General features: G+C 42.4%; 1 protein-coding gene across 1 annotated transcript in view; it reads left to right on the plus strand.

Moving 5' to 3' along the window:
- Positions 1-420: 420 nt before the first annotated feature.
- The window catches only part of LOC110507163 (ubiquitin-associated and SH3 domain-containing protein B), a 47,457-nt gene continuing 26,941 nt past the window's right edge, over positions 421-20,936 (plus strand). The window contains exon 1 of the mRNA XM_021587038.3: positions 421-872. Within this exon, the coding sequence (XP_021442713.3) occupies positions 745-872 (128 nt within the window). The 5' untranslated portion in view covers positions 421-744. The remainder of the gene's footprint in view (positions 873-20,936) is intronic.

Below are 20,936 nucleotides of genomic sequence, written 5' to 3' on the forward strand. Positions count from 1 at the left end.
GTTCTGTGTGATTGTACCATATAACCCATCTGGTACCATTGCAACCAACAGCCAAGTATGATTTTAAATGATCTACAATGGACGTCATTATAATCAATCAAATATAAAATCTGGGGCTAAGATAACACAGCATTATATTTTTCTATTCACGTGGGCAGATTTGTAGCCCATGATATCCTGTATGAATGGTATATGATGAGACAGTTGTGAAATTAATGTGCCAGGTAATGGTTTGTGAGTCATTTTATAAATGTAACGCATTGTCTTTTTATGAACATTGAATAAATATGGGTTATTCATTTATTAGGCAAATGCAGTTTATTAGTAGCCTAATTTCACTTATTTATTTATTGTTCCATATTAGACTGGGTCTAACGTTACTCTGTATTACATATTGCTCACTATCTACAATTCTCTTTTATTTTTGGCTCAAGCTGTACTGAATAGTCTATTATTATGCTAGTATACCTATTATTATTCGGCTACTATAATTTAGCATACCGCAATGGGTCCCATACAGAGAAGAGGCGAAAATTCATAATAAATCCCGTGCGCTCTGCACGTATCTTTCCTTTTTAAATTCAAATCGCAGCAGCAGACATAATTTGAGTTTCTGGGGGCGGGGAGGGAGCGACCGCACTTGCTCACAAAAATGATCGGTTGTAGACTATTAGATATCTTTCCCCGCCACTCGCTACAGTATCGTAGACTGGATCTAGTCTGAAACCAATGGAATCCTGAATCATGGCTGCAAAAGAGGATCTCTTCAGCAAAATCATCCCGCGAAGCCTTCGGCCGAAAGTATCGGGCACTGTGAAATATGGATCGAATTTGGACGTCCTCTTATCGATGGGTTTCCCCAAAGCCAGGGCGTAAGTAGGCTACTGTGTACTTTATCCGAGTCACTCGTAGAGATGAACACTAGCTCTTTGGGTATAGTTTTAGCATGTGTTAAAATGACAATTTGCATTGTTAAAAATAATGTTTTCTGACGCACTGTCGTATTTCACCTTTGAAGGCAAAGTATTGATCCCCATTCTTTTTCTCACCATGCGCAATTGGCTGGCAGTTGCCTACTTTTCCTCATGACCAGAAACCCTCACGCAACCTGTACTCAGGGGTAGGGGTAGACGTATTATACAAAACTAAAACCCAGGATACTCAAGTTAGTATGATATGTTACGTTGGTAGGGTATATATCATTTTTGGATCCATTTCGTATGATGTGTTACGAATTACAATTCATATGATGTGTTGCGAATTACAATTCGTATGATGTATTACTGAATTTTAAATGGATTAAATTTGGATTTTCTATTACTGGCCTACACAAATTGCACCATAATGTCAGTAGAAATATGCTTTTAGACATTTTTACAAATTTAATAAAAAATGAAAAGCTGAAATGTCTAGTCAATAAGTAGTCAATCCCTTTGTTATGGCAAAGTTTAGGAGAAAAATATGTTTAGGAGTAAAAATGTACCACTTAACAAGTCACATAATAAATTGCATGGACTCACTCTGTGTGCAATAATAGTCTTGAGGATTTTTGAATGACTACCTCATCTCTGTACCCCACACATACAATTTATATGTAAGGTCTCTCAGTCGAGCAGTGAACTTCAAACACAGGTTCATCCACAAAAGATGGGTACCTATTGGTAGTAAAAAAAATGTAGACATTGAAAATCCCTTTGAGCATGATGAAGATAATAATTACACGTTTGATTGTGTTTCAATATACCCAGTTACTATAAAGATACAGGCATTCGGAGAGGAAGGAAACCACTCAGGGATTTCATGGTGGTGACTTTAAAACAGTTACAGAGTTTAATGGCTGTGAACTGAGGATGGATCACCAACATTATAGTTACTCCACAGTACTAACCTACATGAGTGAAAAGAAGGAAGCGTTTACAGAATAAAAATATTCCAAAACATGCATCCTGTTTGCAATAACACACTAATGTTAAACTGATCAAAAATTAGGCAAAGAAATTAACTTTTTTTCCCGAATACAAAGTGTTATGTTTGGGGAAAATCCAACACATCACTGAGTACCACTCTTCATATTTTAAAGCATGGTGGTGGATGCATCATGTTATGGGTATGCTTGTCATTGGCAATGACTAGGGAGTTTTTTAGGATAAAAATAAACGGAATAGAGCTAAGCACAGGTCAAATTTTCAGCAGACAATGGGAGGAAAATTCACGTTTCAGCTGGACAATAACCTAAAATACAAGGCCAAATACTGGAGTATACTGCCATATACTGGAGTTGCTTACCAAGATGACATTGAATGTTAATGAGTGGCCTAGTTACAGTTTTTACTTAAATCAGCTTGAGAATCTATGACAAGACTTGAAAATGGCTGGCTAGCAATGATCAACAACCAACTTGACGGAGCTTGAAGAATTTGAAAAAGAATAATGTACTATTATTGTACAATCCAGGTGTGTAAAGCTCTTAGAGACTTACCCAGAAAGACACCGCTATAATCCCTGCCAAAAGGTGATTCTAACGTGTTGACTGAGGGGTGTGGAATAATTATGTAAATGAGATATTTCTATATTTTATTTTCAATACATTTGCAAAAATTTCGAATAACATGTTTTCACTTCGTCATTATGGGGTATTGTGTGTAGATGGGCGAGGAAAAATATATTTAATCCATTTTGATTTCAGACTGCAACACAACAAAATGTGGAATAAGTCAAGGGGTATGAATACCTTTTGAAGGCACTGTATGATATGTTATGAATTCCAATTTGTTGTGGCTAACGTTAGCTAGGTGGGTAATGCTAATGTTAGCTAAGTGGTTACTGTTAGCTAGGCTAGGGGTTAGTGTTAAGGTTAGGAGTTAAGTTAAAGGGTTAAGATTGGGGTTAGGGGAAGGGTTAGCTAACATGCTAAGTAGCTAAAAAGTAGTAAATACTTGCAAAATGCTGAAGTTGTCCGTGATGAGATTCAGGCTGTGTTCACGTTATACGACCATCCACCTACCTTTTTGTTTTTACCTTAAGTAACAGCCTGGCCTCATAGAATTAGATGTAATTGCCAATCTGGGCAATTTGGGCCACTCAAATTAGTATGATATGGTAGCCCTTTACAGTCTTACACGTATGTATACTTGTTGAAATTGGAAGATTTGGGCACTAATAAACACCTAAATTGGAAGTTAGTGACCGTACATGCTATTACATGACGTCATATCTCTAGCTCTGCGCTTCACAGCGCTGTATGGGTTTTACAAGTAGCCCATAAGTAATTTCATGTGACCATTAACTGTTGTTAAAAAAACTAAAATCAACACTAGAAAATCAAGACAAACAACCAACACCATTAAAACAAGTAACCCGAATGTTGCGTGTTCGAATCTCATCGCAGACAATTTTAGCTAACAAACAACTTTTCAACTACTTACTACTTTTTAGCTAATTTGCAACTACTTTTTAGCTACTTTGCAACCACTTAGCATGTTAACTAACCCTTCCCCTAACATTAACCCATTAACTTAACACCTAACCCTAACCTTAACCCTAACCTTAATGCCTATCCTCTTGCTTAGCTAACGTTAGCCCTCTAGCTAACTTTAGCCACAACAAATTGGAATTCGTAACTTATTATACGTATTGCAAATGTGTAATATATTGTACAAATTGGAATTTGTAACATATCATACTAAATGGATCCACAAGTTAATACATACTATACAAAACGTAACATATTATACTAATTTCAGTGTCTCGGATTTGTTTTTACTGTATCGCGTCTATCCCTGAGTCCAGGTTGTCTTATGTAACAATACAAAACATAACATATCATATTAATTTGAGTGCCCCAGATTTTTATATACTATGTAACGTCTACTCTATGAAACCGGGCTGTCTCAATAGGTCATGTCATAGGCTACTGTAATCATGAATGTTGCTCTTGGTCTGGGTTGGAGTTTGGTGCACAAGCTGGAATTCTGGAATTCTTATAAATGCTGATGGTATTGATGAGATGAGATATACACTTCACCTACACAGATATGATAGCCAACAGAAAACGTTTTTAAGTCTGGAAGAAACTGAAATTACGTGACCTTGAGAGAGAGAGACTGTGTGTCATATGGATCACGCTCAATTTTATGTTTTGAGCTGAATGGATTGACTGTTCTTGATGTGACCAAATTACTGCAGCACAGTATACAACTGTTATGTCAGCTGGGTCCTAACTTGGAGAGACTCACAGACTCAGACAGACCCACCATGTAAGGAAGCATTTACAGTTGTCCTCATGTCACCATTATAGAGAGTAAATACATTGTTAACTTTTCAAACTTATATCAATTGCATAATTTCTATGTGATCAGGATCACAACCCACATCATTGTTCAGTAAAATAGTAAATATGCATCCCAGTGATTATTATCATAGTTATTCACAATAGTATTATTTTACATCTCACACTTTTAAGTCCCAGTCTCAAATCTGTATTACCTCCTAGACATTGAAGTCAGATGTCATAGGGAGTCTGTTGTGACTTGCATGCTGAATGGTCACAGACATTACGCATGCGCACACACACATGGCAGTAGGAATGCCTCGAGGCTCCCTTTGTCAGCAGAGAGAGAAAGAAAGAGGGGGAGAGAATGCCTAGAAGCTGTGAGAGAAGCCACAAGCTCTTTTACATTAGACAGCCCGTGACTGCTCGGCCATGACAGAGCAAGTTATTAATAACCTCTTCCTCTTTCTCTCTCTATCTCCCTCACTCAAGTATTGACCCCACTACATTTCCTGGCTGACTTAAAGGGACATACACTAGGAGATTCATCATATCTGCCACCTCTGTCACTGACTAGTGTTTTGGTCCAGGGAGGGGGAGAAGGGGATTCCTGAGAGCATGTTGGAATCACTGGACGCTGTGAATGGACTGAAATAGTCAAGCAGTCGGATATTCACTTAGATGCTTAGGAGAATGACAATGCAGAAGGGGAACAAAGCTGGGTCAGCATCAACTGACATTTACTAGATATTCTATGGTGGGATGAACCACAGTAGCTACAGTGTGTGAGAGATATCACTGAGGAGTGAAAGAGCAAAAGGCAACAATGTACCGAATAACATCTGGGATGATGAAACTCAGTCACGAGGTGCTGTTTTTCAGACTTGCTTTCTACACATTGGCATTTTGCCAAACATACAACCCTTCAGCAGGGATTTGATTCCAGTCATACCTGGCGGTGCGTGCTGTGCACTCCCAAAATAAAGATAAATATAGCTGCAAACAGCCATGCCAGGGCTCACACTTTGGCCCCATAGCGCCACCACCAGGAGAAATTTGACACATTTCCCTAGGATGAACTGTACTCCTTACCACGCTTGCCAAATATCAGAACTCAACATCGAAAGATCATGCAATATGCTTCTGTTGGTTTTTGGACCAATTTTAATGATGTTGACGACTTTAAACATCTTCTCCACAACTGCTAGACCGATTCACACCAAATTTGGTATATAGCATCTATGTACCGATATCTTTAAACACACGTTTTTCCAGGACTCTACCTCAAACAATATGTCTGCTATGAGCCAATGAGCTTGCATTAGTGTTTTTCCTGTCAAATGGCGCCGCCATGTGGCCAAACTGAACCATACAGTACAGATTAGCTGGACTCATATCCCTGAGCATGTGTGCAAAATTTATCACTCGAAGTCAAACAGATCAAGAGATATCAACATGTGCCCGTTATAGCGCCACTGTGTGGTTGACCTGAATGTGCTTGCATACGTTGAGTATAGACAGTGATTGGAACATCAAGTTTATCAAGTTTTGTTACAATACAAATATCTGTGTGTGATTTATATGCATTTATGTGCCAGACCACGCCCACATTAATATTTATTGGTCAGTAGCGGCCATGTTGTTTGAGATGCTAGCCTGGAAAATATTGGGTTGAGAGACCTTGGTCCATACATTCTATATGTCATGTTTCACGCAAATCGGTCATTCGCTGCCAGAGGAGTAGTGTTTTAACAAAGAATTACAAATGGCAGAAAATCCATCATTGCGGACCTTATGGATTCTTGAGGCTCATTTGTTCCTTGTGAGGAGAGGGACCTATGTACCGACACTAGGGTTGGAAAGGGTCGGAAACTTTCTGGTAAATTTTGCTGAAATTTTCCATGGGAAGTAAAGCCCTGGAATATGGGGAATTTTGCTTAAATTCATCAAAATTGCTTATAACAGTGAACCTTTTTTTTGTGGGATACACATAAGGCAATTCTAGGTCTTGTGGCATATTTTGGTTTAACTATCCCCATTTCAATGGAATTGCAACCCTCTGCATGCACAGTGCATTCTTCCATCACATGTACAGCTGATTCTCAAGATCTTGCACACTAATGAGATGCTATTGAGCCCACACTACTACACTGTATGAACTAAGGACTACGTGCTTTCTGGTAAGTTTTGATTACAATACTGGGTGGGGTGAATATATTTTATATGACATACATTATTTTTTGTTAATTAGTAAATAATAGCCTACAGCAAAGTGTGTTTAAATAATCTCTAACTTGTTACCATGTTTTGCTACCATGTGGGTTTTAGCTTGCTTGAGACTGCTAACCGAGGATTGTTAATTCACCTGTTTCCATACAAGTGTCATTTAAAAAATGTATCTTACAAAGGAGTTGTTTAACCTAACTGCTTAACTATTTATCTGTACATGGAATTGTATTATATTTTTAAAATATTTTTTTTCTAATCTTTACAGGAAAATGCCACGGGCACTATCTGATGTGTGGAGACATTTCACTGCAGCTAATGGAGAAGAAAAAGTGGTGTAAATGTGTAAATACTGTGCCAAATCATATGTGAAGAATGCAACAAAGCTGCAGAATCATCTGGCCAAGTGCATAAAATTCCCCCAGCGCTCACGACAAGCAACCTCTGACAAAAGTCCCTCTACTTCTATTCGAGGTGAAAATGATGAATCAGATGACTGATTGATAGCAACAGCTCATGGTCCTCCTGGAATCAGATGTTTTTTTGACTCAATGGAGGAACGTAGTCAGAGAAATGCTGATGAATGTCTTGCTTGAGCTGTGTATGCAACTGGTTCACCTCTGATGCTCACAGGTAATGTGAGTCCTTCCCTCTATTGGCTGTGCTGCTCATGCATTGAATCTGCTCTTCAAGCACATCATGGGCTGAAAACAATGGATACAGTATACAAGAGAGCCAAGGAAATGGTTAGGTATGTGAAGGGTCATCAAGTTATAGTAGCAACCTACCTCACCAAGCAAAGTGAGAAAAATAAGAGCACTACATTGAAGCTGCCCAGCAACACCCGTTGGGGTGGTGTTGTCATCATGTTTGACAGTCTCCTGGAGGGGAACGATTCTCCAAGAAATGGCCATATCACAGTCTGCCGATATGGACAGCCCCATCAAGAGGATCCTCCTGGATGATGTATTTTGGGAGAGAGTGGTAAGCAGCCTGAAACTCCTGAAACCTATAGCAGTAGCCATTGCACGGATTGAGGGAGACAATTCCATCCTGTCTGATGTTCAGACTCTGCTTGTAGATATAAGCGAATAAATCCGTACTGCCCTGCCCACTTCACTGTTGCTCCAAGCAGAGGAAACTGCAGTTGTGAAATAGGTAAAAAATCATGAAGACTTCTGCCTGAAGCCCTACATGCCGTAGCGTACATATTGGACCCCAAGTATGCTGGCAAGAGCATCCTGTCTGGTGCAGAGATCCACAAGGCTTATGGTGTCATCACTACCGTGTCTCGCCACCTTGGCCAGGATGAGGGCAAGGCTCTTGGCAGTCTGGCAAAGTACACATCCAAGCAAGGGCTTTGGGATGGAGATGCAATAGGGCAGTCATGTCAACATCTCATCAGCCACCTGGTGGAATGAACTTTGTGGATCTGAGGCTCTTTCTCCTGTTGCCTCTCCATTATCCTCCAAATCCCACCCACATCAGCCGCCTCAGAGCGCAACTGGTCCTTGTTTGGGAACACACACACCAAAGCACGCAACAGGCTGATCAATTCAAGGGTCGAAAAAAATGGTGGCCATCCAATTTTGAGGCTTCTTGAGCCTGACAACGAGACATTATCAACAAGTTTGGAAAGTAATTGAAGATGAGGCCTCAGAGTCTGATGTTTAAGAGGTGGACATTGAGGAGGTTCAGGGAGAAGACATGGAAGCCTGAGAGGAGGACAACCAAAGCTTTAGTTTCTGGACTATAATTTTACAGATGTATGTTGAAAACATTTTTGGGAGATGCGATGGGTCATTGGGGATCATTCAATATTCCCTTTCTTTTGTTGTTCAGTGAAATAATCCCATGTGAATAGTCAACTCATTTAATTAAAGTTCAATTCATAACTAAATTGTTTTTTTTATTTCTATTGGAAGGATTTAATCATTGGCAATTATGTCTACTTTTGATAAGGTAATATGTTTATGTTTCTGTCTCCATATGATATGGTAAATATATCCAATGCAAAAAACATCTACATTTAAATGGTATTAATATTAATTTGCATATATTTTCCGTTAATTCCCATATATTCCCGTTAATTCCCACGGAAAGTTTCCACCTCTGAATATTCCCCAAAATGTGCAACCCTAGTACCAACCTTTCAAATTTTGCAGTTTCAATTGCTTGTTATAGTGCCACCATCTGGCCAATTGGCATGACATTGCATTATCAAATCAAATCAAATCAAATTTTATTTGTCACATACACATGGTTAGCAGATGTTAGTGCGAGTGTAGCGAAATGCTTGTGCTTCTAGTTCCGACAATGCAGTAATAACAAGTAATCTAACTAACAATTCCAAAACTACTGTCTTGTACACAGTGTAAGGGGATAAAGAATATGTACATAAGGATATATGAATGAGTGATGGTACAGAGCAGCATAGGCAAGATACAGTAGATGGTATCGAGTACAGTATGTACAAATGAGATGAGTATGTAAACAAAGTGTCATAGTATAGTATAAAGTGGCTAGTGATACATGTATTACATAAGGATACCGTCGATGATATAGAGTACAGTATATACGTATGCATATGAGATGAATAATGTAGGGTAAGTAACATTTATATAAGGTAGCATTGTTTAAAGTGGCTAGTGATATATTTACATCATTTCCCATCAATTCCCATTATTAAAGTGGCTGGAGTTGAGTCAGTGTCAGTGTGTTGGCAGCAGCCACTCAGTGTTAGTGGTGGCTGTTTAACAGTCTGATGGCCTTGAGATAGAAGCTGTTTTTCAGTCTCTCGGTCCCAGCTTTGATGCACCTGTACTGACCTCGCCTTCTGGATGATAGCGGGGTGAACAGGCAGTGGCTCGGGTGGTTGATGTCCTTGATGATCTTCATGGCCTTCCTGTGACATCGGGTGGTGTAGGTGTCCTGGAGGGCAGGTAGTTTGCCCCCGGTGATGCGTTGTGCAGACCTCACTACCCTCTGGAGAGCCTTACGGTTGAGGGCGGTGCAGTTGCCATACCAGGCGGTGATACAGCCCGCCAGGATGCTCTCGATTGTGCATCTGTAGAAGTTTGTGAGTGCTTTTGGTGACAAGCCGAATTTCTTCAGCCTCCTTAGGTTGAAGAGGCGCTGCTGCGCCTTCTTCACGATGCTGTCTGTGTGAGTGGACCAATTCAGTTTGTCTGTGATGTGTATGCCGAGGAACTTAAAACTTGCTACCCTCTCCACTACTGTTCCATCGATGTGGATAGGGGGGTGTTCCCTCTGCTGTTTCCTGAAGTCCACAATCATCTCCTTAGTTTTGTTGACGTTGAGTGTGAGGTTATTTTCCTGACACCACACTCCGAGGGCCCTCACCTCCTCCCTGTAGGCCGTCTCATCGTTGTTGGTAATCAAGCCTACCACTGTTGTGTCGTCCGCAAACTTGATGATTGAGTTGGAGGCGTGCGTGGCCACGCAGTCGTGGGTGAACAGGGAGTACAGGAGAGGGCTCAGAACGCACCCTTGTGGGGCCCCAGTGTTGAGGATCAGCGGGGAGGAGATGTTGTTGCCTACCCTCACCACCTGGGGGCGGCCCGTCAGGAAGTCCAGTACCCAGTTGCACAGGGCGGGGTCGAGACCCAGGGTCTCGAGCTTGATGACGAGCTTGGAGGGTACTATGGTGTTGAATGCCGAGCTGTAGTCGATGAACAGCATTCTCACATAGGTATTCCTCTTGTCCAGATGGGTTAGGGCAGTGTGCAGTGTGGTTGAGATTGCATCGTCTGTGGACCTATTTGGGCGGTAAGCAAATTGGAGTGGGTCTAGGGTGTCAGGTAGGGTGGAGGTGATATGGTCCTTGACTAGTCTCTCAAAGCACTTCATGATGACGGATGTGAGTGCTACGGGGCGGTAGTCGTTTAGCTCAGTTACCTTAGCTTTCTTGGGAACAGGAACAATGTTGGCCCTCTTGAAGCATGTGGGAACAGCAGACTGGTATAGGGATTGATTGAATATGTCCGTAAACACACCGGCCAGCTGGTCTGCGCATGCTCTGAGGGCGCGGCTGGGGATGCCGTCTGGGCCTGCAGCCTTGCGAGGGTTAACACGTTTAAATGTCTTACTCACCTCGGCTGCAGTGAAGGAGAGACCGCATGTTTTCGTTGCAGGCCGTGTCAGTGGCACTGTATTGTCCTCAAAGCGGGCAAAAAAGTTATTTAGTCTGCCTGGGAGCAAGACATCCTGGTCCGTGACTGGGCTGGATTTCTTCCTGTAGTCCGTGATTGACTGTAGACCCTGCCACATGCCTCTTGTGTCTGAGCCGTTGAATTGAGATTCTACTTTGTCTCTGTACTGGCGCTTAGCTTGTTTGATAGCCTTGCGGAGGGAATAGCTGCACTGTTTGTATTCGGTCATGTTACCAGACACCTTGCCCTGATTAAAAGCAGTGGCTCGCGCTTTCAGTTTCACACGAATGCTGCCATCAATCCACGGTTTCTGGTTAGGGAATGTTTTAATCGTTGCTATGGGAACGACATCTTCAACGCAAGTTCTAATGAACTCGCACACCGAATCAGCGTATTCGTCAATGTTGTTATCTGACGCAATACGAAACATCTCCAAACCACGTGATGGAAGCAGTCTTGGAGTGTGGAGTCAGCTTGGTCGGACCAGCGTTGGACAGACCTCAGCGTGGGAGCCTCTTGTTTTAGTTTCTGTCTGTAGGCAGGGATCAACAAAATGGAGTCGTGGTCAGCTTTTCCGAAAGGGGGGCGGGGCAGGGCCTTATGCGTCGCGGAAGTTAGAGTAACAATGATCCAAGGTCTTTCCTCCCCTGGTTGCGCAATCGATATGCTGATAAAATTTGGGGAGTCTTGTTTTCAGATTAGCCTTGTTAAAATCCCCAGCTACAATGAATGCAGCCTCCGGATAAATTGTTTCCAGTTTGCAGAGAGTTAAATAAAGTTCGTTCAGAGCCATCGATGTGTCTGCTTGGGGGGGGATATATACGGCTGTGATTATAATCGAAGAGAATTCTCTTGGTAGATAATGCGGTCTACATTTGATTGTGAGGAATTCTAAATCAGGTGAACAGAAGGATTTGAGTTCCTGTATGTTTCTTTCATCACACCATGTCACGTTGGCCATGAGGCATACGCCCCCGCCCCTCTTCTTACCAGAAAGATGTTTGTTTCTGTCAGCGCGATGTGTGGAGAAACCCGTTGGCTGCACCGCTTCGGATAGCGTCTCTCCAGTCATGTTTCAGTGAAGCAAAGGACGTTACAGTCTCTGATGTCCCTCTGGAATGCTACCCTTGCTCGGATTTCATCAACCTTGTTGTCAAGAGACTGGACATTGGCAAGAAGAATGCTAGGGAGTGGTGCGCGCTGTGCCCGTCTCCGGAGTCTGACCAGAAGACCGCCTCGTTTCCCTCTCTTTCGGAGTCGTTTTTTTGGGTCGCTGCATAGGATCCACTCCGTTGTCCTGTTTGTAAGGCAGAACACAGGATCCGCGTCGCGAAAAACATATTCTTGGTCGTACTGATGGTGAGTTGATGCTGATCTTATATTCAGTAGTTCTTCTCGACTGTATGTAATGAAACCTAAGATGACCTGGGGTACTAATGTAAGAAATAACACGTAAAAAAACAAAAAACTGCATAGTTTCCTAGGAACGCGAAGCGAGGCGGCCATCTCTGTCGGCGCCGGAAGTCGGAAGTGAAAATGCTAATTCCCGTGAGATGGTAAGGTTTAGGAGGGTGCAACTTGACATGATGGTAAAGGCCCATGGGCCACACATTAGGGAGTGTGGCCCATGGGCCTTTACCATCATGTCAAGTTGCACCCGCCTAAACCTTACCATCTCACGGGAATTAGCATTTTTACCAAATAAGTAACATTTTATTTCTCACATGCGCCGAATACAACAGGTGTAGACTTAACTGTGAAATGCTTACTTACGAGCCATTAACCAACAATACAGTTCAAGAAATAGAGTTATATTTACTAAATAAAATAAAGTAATTTTTTAAAATAAAAAGTAAAAAATAACAATAACAAGGCTATATACAGGGGGTACCAGTACCAAGTCGATGTGCGGAGGTTAAAGCTCCAGGATCCAGTTGCAGAGGGAGTCTGTGTTTAGTCCCAGGGTCCTTAGCTTAGTGATGAGCTTTGTGGGCACTATGGTGTTGAATGCTGAACTGTAGTCAATGAACAGCATTCTCACATAGGTGTTCCTTTTGTCCATTTGTGAAAGGGCAGTGTGTAGTGCAATAGAGATTGCATCATCTGTGGATCTGTTGTGGCGGTATGCGAATTGGAGTGGGTCTAGGGTTTCCGGGATGATGGTGTTGATTTGAGCCATGGCCAGATTTTCAAATCACTTCATGGCTACTGACGTGAGTGCTACGGGGCGGTAATCATTTAGGCACGTTACCTTCGCTTTCTTGGGCACAGGGACTATGGTGGTCTGCTAGAAACATGTAGGTATTACAGACTGTCAGTGAAGACACTTGCCAATTGGTCCATGCATGGGCTCCTGAGTGGCACAGTGGTCTAAGGCACTGCATCTCAGTGCAAGAGGCATCATTACAGTCTCTGGTTCGAATCCAGGCTGAATCACATCCGGCTGTGATTGGGAGTCCCAAAGGGCAGCACACAATTGGCCCAGCGTCGCCGGGGTAGGCCGTCATTGTAAATAAGATTTTGTTCTTTACTGACTTGCCTAGTTAAATAAAGGTAAAACAATTGCTCTGAGTACAATCCTGGTAATCCGTCTGGCCCCGCGGCCTTGTGAATGTTGACCTGTTTAAAGGTCTTGCTCACATCGGCTACGGATAGCGTGATCACACAGTTATTCGGAACAACTGGTGCTCTCATTCATTCTTCAGTGTTGCTTGCCTCAAAGTGAGCATAAAAGGCATTTCGCTCGTCTGGTGTCTGGGTTTCCCTTTGTAGTCCATAATAGTTTGCAAGCCCTGTCACATCTGACAAGCGTCAGAGCCGGTGTAGTAGGATTCGATTTTAGTCCTGTATTGACACTTTGCCTGTTTGATGGTCCGTCTGAGGGCATAGCGGGATTTCTTATAAGCATCCGGATTAGTGTCCCGCTCCTTGAAAGCGGCAGCTCTAGCCTTTAGCTTGGTGTGAATGCTGACTGTAATCCATGGCTTCTGGTTGGGATATGTATGTGCGGTCACTGTGGGGATGACGTCATTGATGCACTTATTGATGAAGCTGGTGACTTAGGTGGTATACTCCTCAATGCCATTGGATGAATCACTGAACATATTCCAGTCTGTGCTAGCAAAACAATCCTTCAGCGTAGCATACATGTCATCTGATCACTTCCATATTGAGCGAGTCACTGGTACTTCCTGCGTTAGTTTTTGCTTGTAAGCAGGAATCAGGAGGATAGCACTATGGTCAGATTTGCCAAATGGAGGACGAGGGGGAGCTTGTATGCATCTCTGTGTGTGGGGTAAAGGTGGTCTAGAGTTTTTTCCCCTCTGGTTGTACATGTGACATGCTGGTAGAAATGAGGTAAAACGGATTTAAGTTTGCCTGCATTAAAGTCCCCGGCCACTAGGAGCGCCGCTTCTGGGTGAGCATTTTCTTATTTGCTTATGGCCTCATGAGTGCGGTCTTAGTGCCAGCATCGGTTTGTGGTGGTGAATAGACGACGACAAAAAATATACATAAACTCTCTTGGTTGATGTGGTCTACAGTTTATCATGAGGTACTTAACCTCGTGAGCAATAACGCGAGACTAATATTACACATCGCGCACCAGCTGTTATTGACAAATAGACACACACCCCCACCCCTGTTCTGTCCTGCCGCTGCACGGAAAACCCAGCCAAATGTATATTATCCATGTCATCTTTCAGCCCTGACTCAGTGAAACATAAGACATTACAGTTTTTAGTATTTTTTTTGTATATAAAAAAAACAACTTTTACCCCTTTTTCTCCCCAATTTCGTGTTATCCAATTGGTAGTTACAATTTTGTCTCATTGCTGCAACTCCTGTACGGACTTGAGAGGCAAAGGTCGAGAGCCGTGCATCCTCCAAAATACAACCCAGCCAAGCCACGCTGCTTCTTGACACAATGCCCGCATAGCCCGGAACACAGCCGCACCAATGTGTCGGAGGAAACATCGTACACCTGGCGACCGTGTCAGCGTGCTTTGAGCCCGTCCCGCCACAGGAGTTGCTAGAGCGTGATGGGGCAAGAACATCCCTGCCAGCCAAACCCTTCCCTAACCCGGACGACACTGGGCCAATTGCACACCACCCCATGGGTCTCCCGGTCGTGGCCGGCTGCGACAGAGCCTGGACTCGAACTAGGATCTCTAGTGGCACAGATAGCACTGCGATGCAGTGCCTTCGACCACGGTGCAGCAGGTAGCCTAGTGGTTATAGCATTGGACTAGTAACGGAAAGGTTGCAAGATTGAATCCCCGAGCTGACAAGGTAAAAATCTGTCGTTCTGCCCCTGAACAAGGCAGTTAACCGACTTGTTCTTAACTGACTTGCCTAGTTAAAGAAAGATAAAATAAACGTTAGAAAAACTGCCACTCGTGGGGCAGACATTAGTTTTTAAATGTCCTGTTGGTAGGATAGTCTCGAACAGAGATCATCCAGTTTATTTTCCAGTGATTGCACGTTGGCCAATAGAACAGATGGTAGAGGTGGGTTACCCACTCGCTGACAAATTGTCACAAGGCATGCTGATCTCTGCCCCCTATATTTCCATATTTTCTTCACGCGAATGACAGGGATTTGGGCCTGTCTCGGAGAAGCAGTATATCCTTCGCGTTGGACTCATTAAAGAAAAAATCTTCGTCCAGTTCGGTAGCAGCAACATTATGTACAAAATAAGTTACAAACAATGCGTAAAATCACAAAAAATAGCACAGTCAGTTAGGAGCCCTTCCTGCACCATTGTAAATCCAACGAGAACCTGAATAATGAAAGCCTACAAACATAATAGTGTTTCAGCCAGCTTTGCTGCTTGAACCACTAATGAATGTACATTTTTTTAGGGCACCCCAAGGGCCAATGATTTGACCCTGCACGTGAGGCTTCTCGGTTGGTGCCATGCACTCAGTATACTGGAGTAGTTGTGTCTAATGTACAACTCTGCCCTTAGGGGAAAAAGCCCTCTCTCATTTCACTTCATTGTCTGTTTGGCATCAGTTCCTTTTTATTTGGTTGATGGTAAATAATGCACTAAACATACAACACAAGAATAGAGGCTATGAAACCCTGAATAGAGGGTATGAAGTGCTCTATTCTTGTGTTGTATGTTTAGTGCCTAATTGTTTCAAGACAAGACAATCAATTAAAATGGTTAAGGCATTTAGCAAAGAAAATGTTTATGGCACTTGCTTAGACTCCAACAATGACCAGATACTCTATTTGCTGCCACTGACTGACATCATTCTCACAGTCTACAAACAAATTACTCTTTTGGTTTGCATTTACACCAAGGGTTCAAAACAATACGCCTCAGAGATGCTTTTGTGAAATTCTGCCCTTGAGGTTTGTAGTTTCTCCCTCAGTATTCGCTACGACTGACTAAAACAGTGTTCATTAATTGGAACACATTGGTACTGTTTTGATTTGATTCATTAGCCGACGCAAATGGCGACAGTTAGTCTGGCATTGGACAGTGTTCTTCCCATCTGAATTCCTCTGTTCTTGAGCTGCTATCTCATAATCAGGCTCTGAGTTTTCAATACTCTCTGGGAACTTTGTTTATACTGCGTGCCATGGCTTGGTCTGATGCAGGCTTTCAGATTCTCTTCCAAGTCTTCTACTACTTGGTTTAAGCTGATGATGACCAAAAATATATTTAGGAAGACACAGCCTGTACAGTTTCTTTTTAACAATATATTTACTCTATATCTATATTCTGTATAACTGTGTACTGTATATGTTTTTATGATTATATTTACTCTAAGGAAAAGCTGGAAAAGAGTAGGTATATAATATCTCATTATTCTGCACATGACTCTTTTCCAGGGATGTTCACCACACATTCCGTGTGTAGTAGTAAATGCGGCTTTCACCAATTAACTATGCTCACCGCATAATCCAAAATTGCAATGCACTGCAACTTCTAGGGATATTTCTGGCTCATATGATTTGGTTTAGTGCAGGCAAACACTGTTTTTGACATCTCTGAAAATTGCAGCCTAGTCGCAGTTCAAGTAATGCTTACAATGCCGTCTTAGAGCATTTCCCCCGGTTTCTGAGCAGTTTAGTTTGTCATTTTTTATCTCCACACCTCTGTAATGTTCTGAGTATTTGCCGGAGAGATTTGTGGAAAATTGTGTAAATATGCTGGTACCTACAGTATGTGCTGTTCCTGTCTTGTCTTCCTCTGTGATGATGAGTGGGACATATCTGTTAACTGTGGCTGGAAAGTCTGAAGTGTTGGAGCATGAGTGGACGACATAGGGGCTGACACAGTGGAACCTATATTTTAAAGGGAATTGTTCTAGCTGCCTCCCCCTTCTTAAACAGCAAGTCATTTTCTCTGTCTTTGAAATAGTTATGTAAATGAGATTCCTTGGATTGTTTTAGCATATGGTTTAACATATCAGTGGGGTTCACTTTTTTGCTACAGGAGCCATTAGTTATTTTATTATACATATTTTTTATTTAACCTTTATTTAACCAGGAAGGGCTCATTGAGATTAAAATCTATTTTTCAAGAGCGCCCTGGCCAAGATAGGCAGCACCAAGTCATTACAAAAAAATTACAGACAGACAACATGGAAAAACTACAAGTAATCGAGTAAAAACCATTGAATTCACAAGAGTATAAAACAGCAAATTAAAAACATTGACAGGTCAGGGAATCAGCCTCAAAATCCTTCATCAGTGATTTAAAAACACCAATCGGGACAAAGCCCTTTTACCGAATTCAGTTCGGTACATTTGGGAACAGTTAGCAGGATAAAGTCCAGCGAACGAAGAGAGTACCCACCACATTTCTGAACAATAAAAATGCACAAATAAAAAGGTAGTAAACCCAAAATGGCTTTGTAAATAAAAATATACCAGTGACTGAGCCTACGAGTGACTAGAGAAGGCCAGCCAACCCTGGTATACAAAGTGCAGTGGGGTTTTTCAGTTTAAATATTACAATTCTAAGAGCAAACGATACATTTATATGCCAACTTTGCACTAACGTTACATTAACGCTGCATCACTGCATCACTCTGTAGCAGGAGGATCAACCTAGGGTGTGTAAATGTCATGTGTTTCATTCCAAAGTGAGGTACATCACTGAATATAATAATGCTTTTAAAGTTCTGTCTGGAAACTCAGGACACCACATAATGTAATCATTGTTCTCCAATATCACGCAACAAGACCAGTTAAAGAGGCTATACAGGACCTTTGGATAGAAGTATTGTCCTGAAATGACTTCACTGGCCAGAGAGTGGCAAAGTGGCAAACGTTCCAAAGGATTTCTGTGGTTTCATGAGATAATAAATGGATTCATATTATATCATGAACCTCACAGCCAAGATTCAAGCAAACATTGAACGTAAATGATTAGCAACTCAACCTCCATAGTGTATCTTTGGTCTGTCCAGACACTCAGATACCATATCATGTTGTCATTGTTGTCTCCAATATCACACAGTATGGTCAGTTAAGAAGACTCTTCTTTAAAATCCCGTGGGTGACCAGCACAAAGAGATAAGTGTGCCAGTCTGCTCTCCTCAATGCTGCCTATTGTCTCGCCAGTCTGACGAGGCCTGGCCACAGTTGCTGACATACCCGCAGGTGCCCGCCCTGGTATATTTTGGGACTGACAGCTGTGCTCCTTCGGTCCCCTCTGCTACTAGTACCGTCTCTGCCCCTTTCTGTCCCCCTGGCCTGCGAGGCAGCTGTTGTTTGCATTAAGTCGTACAGGGTTCGCTCAGAGTGAGACTGACGGCGTTGCATCTGTTCAGTGATGCCATCAGCAACAGACCACTAGGAGCTTTGCAACAGACACATTGGAGACAAAGCACATTTACAATCCAGCCTTTCTGTACCTTCACCTCACACATGCACTAGCGGTAGCTGAGCTGATCCTGCTTGAAAATACACTGTCTTGTGTGGATGCAATGTGGTCCATTGGTAACTGCTTTTTAGCTTGCCATCCTTTTCTCTCTTTATGTATTTGTCTTTGTGTGTGTCCTCTGTGTGTGTGTGTGTGTGTGTGTGTGTGTGTGTGTGTGTGTGTGTGTGTGTGTGTACTCTGTGTGTGTGTGTGTGTGTGTGTGTGTGTGTGTGTGTGTGTGTGTGTGTGCTGCGCCATATGTGTCTGTGCTATCTTTGCCAGAACTATGACAGACAATTCAAGAGCTAGTGTCCTTCCAGCCTCATGCTTCCAGCATACTGCGGCATCCAAACCGCTGACTGGAGTCACTATGTTTGGACATAGGGAGCTCCAAATCCCTGTCAGTTTGCTGGACATTGGGTCCAAATGATCCGAGATGAAGTTGCAATTGATGCGCTTTTAATTACAATTTGACATGATGACAGGCGTGCGTGAATGACAAAATGATTATGTCAAAATGCAATTGCCCTCATACTGTGTGCCCGTGCAATGATATGCAGATGTCTATATATGATGCAGCCTACTTTATCATTATTATGTACACAGTACATAGCTACTGTATGTATACTGTAAACATGTATACATATGTGTAGCATACTGGATCCAGTTTTCACCTACTTCCCTACTAGCAATGTGAAAAACAAAGGTGTGTACCAACCCAGAGTCAGAAACAACTCACTGGAGAAACAACAATGTGTTTTATAGCCTAAATAATGCCATTAGGATTATTGACATAGATTCCGCTGATTTCTGTGAATGTAGACTAGGCACTGAACCAGAGGGGGTTTCTTGACTCTGTACTAGAGCCGTAATGACAAGGCAAGTGTGTTTGAGGCTTGGTTTGGCAAGCACAAGGTACTTACAGCTGTGGAGCATCTTTCCTTAACCAGCAGTCTCTTCATCTGATTTTTATCAAAGAGGCTAGCATTAAAATGTATAACGCATGCTGTACAGTGCATTCGGAAAGTATTCTAAAATTTATTAAATTGTTTTTTTTTCTCCTCATCAATCTACACACAATACCCCATAACGACAAAGCAAAAACTTTTTTTTTTTAATGTTTGAAAATGTATTTTAAAAAACAACAGAACTCTCACATTAAAGTATTCAGCCTCGAGTCTTCTTGGGTATGACGATACAAGCTTGGCATGCCTGTATTTGGGGAATTTTTCCCATTCTCTCTGCAAATTCTCTCAATCTCTGCCAGGTTGGATGGGGAGCGTCTCTGCACAGCTATTTTCAGGTCTCTACAGAGATCTTCGATCTGTGGATAAGTAAAGACCTCCCTCACAAATCATTTGAGCATAATTGTAGCACGGTAGATAATTGCAGTCAGCGTGGTAGAGCACAGTGAGGGGAGTTTTGTCTGAACAGTAAGTCCTTCATTTACCCCTCAACTCTTCCTCTAGACGTCAAAGAAATGCATAATGAGAGGAAAACACAGCAGAGAATTAGTCGTCAGAAAAAGCCTTAATGTTGTTGCTCCATGGGGCTCTGAATCCAGCGAGAGTCTGCATGTGAGAGTGGGCTTACAAATATTCTACATTGACACATGTTATTAATAAGAATATGTGTGTGTGCGTGCGTACGTGCGTGTCTGCCCGCCCGCCTGCCTTCCTGCAAGCCACAGTGCAATAAGATGTGTTATTCCAATGTTCCAATGCCTTTTAAATTGTGCAGTTCGATATTTAGTTCAATTAAATTTACCGCCCCCTAACTTTCAATTCAAAACACATCTTCACTGCTCCTGGGAGTAGATCAACAAATTCCTCGCAAGTTATTATACTACTTCCTCGGGTGTCTGTTTGACTGTGAGAGTAGAGGCAGGCAAACACATAGAGGCTGTAACAATGTACAGGAAAACAGGAAAAAGATGATCCGTTCTATTAACGTGAGGAGGACGGAATTCTTCCACCATCACAGCACAATGCAGGAGGAAACAAAGTCTCCCAGAAGAAATATAACCTTCTGTGAGTAGAACAAAGCAGTTACACCCCCTCATTGACCTGTCCCAGATAAGATCATGAACAAGTTCAGATATTGCCATTATTATTACCGATATTACTATTTTCTTTATATTTTTATGGTTGCTGTCAGTCATCTTTGCAGGCTTTACAATTAGAGATTTTGAAAGAGGAGCATACTCAGAGAGAGAGAGGGGGGTGGGGTGCAAGCCCATGGTGTTTCACTCTGGTCATGCTCTAGTGGTCAGTGGCTTAGCTTCAGTGTGACAGGGCCTCAAGGTCTCTGGCAGGTTTGTAAACAGGAACTGTCCGTATGCAGGGGCCAGAGACATGGGATTTCCCCGCAGAGCTGAGATGGG

Source organism: Oncorhynchus mykiss, chromosome 27 (genome assembly GCF_057628025.1).
Source record: "Oncorhynchus mykiss isolate SJ-2025 chromosome 27, ASM5762802v1, whole genome shotgun sequence".
In the NCBI taxonomy this organism is placed as follows: Eukaryota; Metazoa; Chordata; class Actinopteri; order Salmoniformes; family Salmonidae; genus Oncorhynchus; species Oncorhynchus mykiss.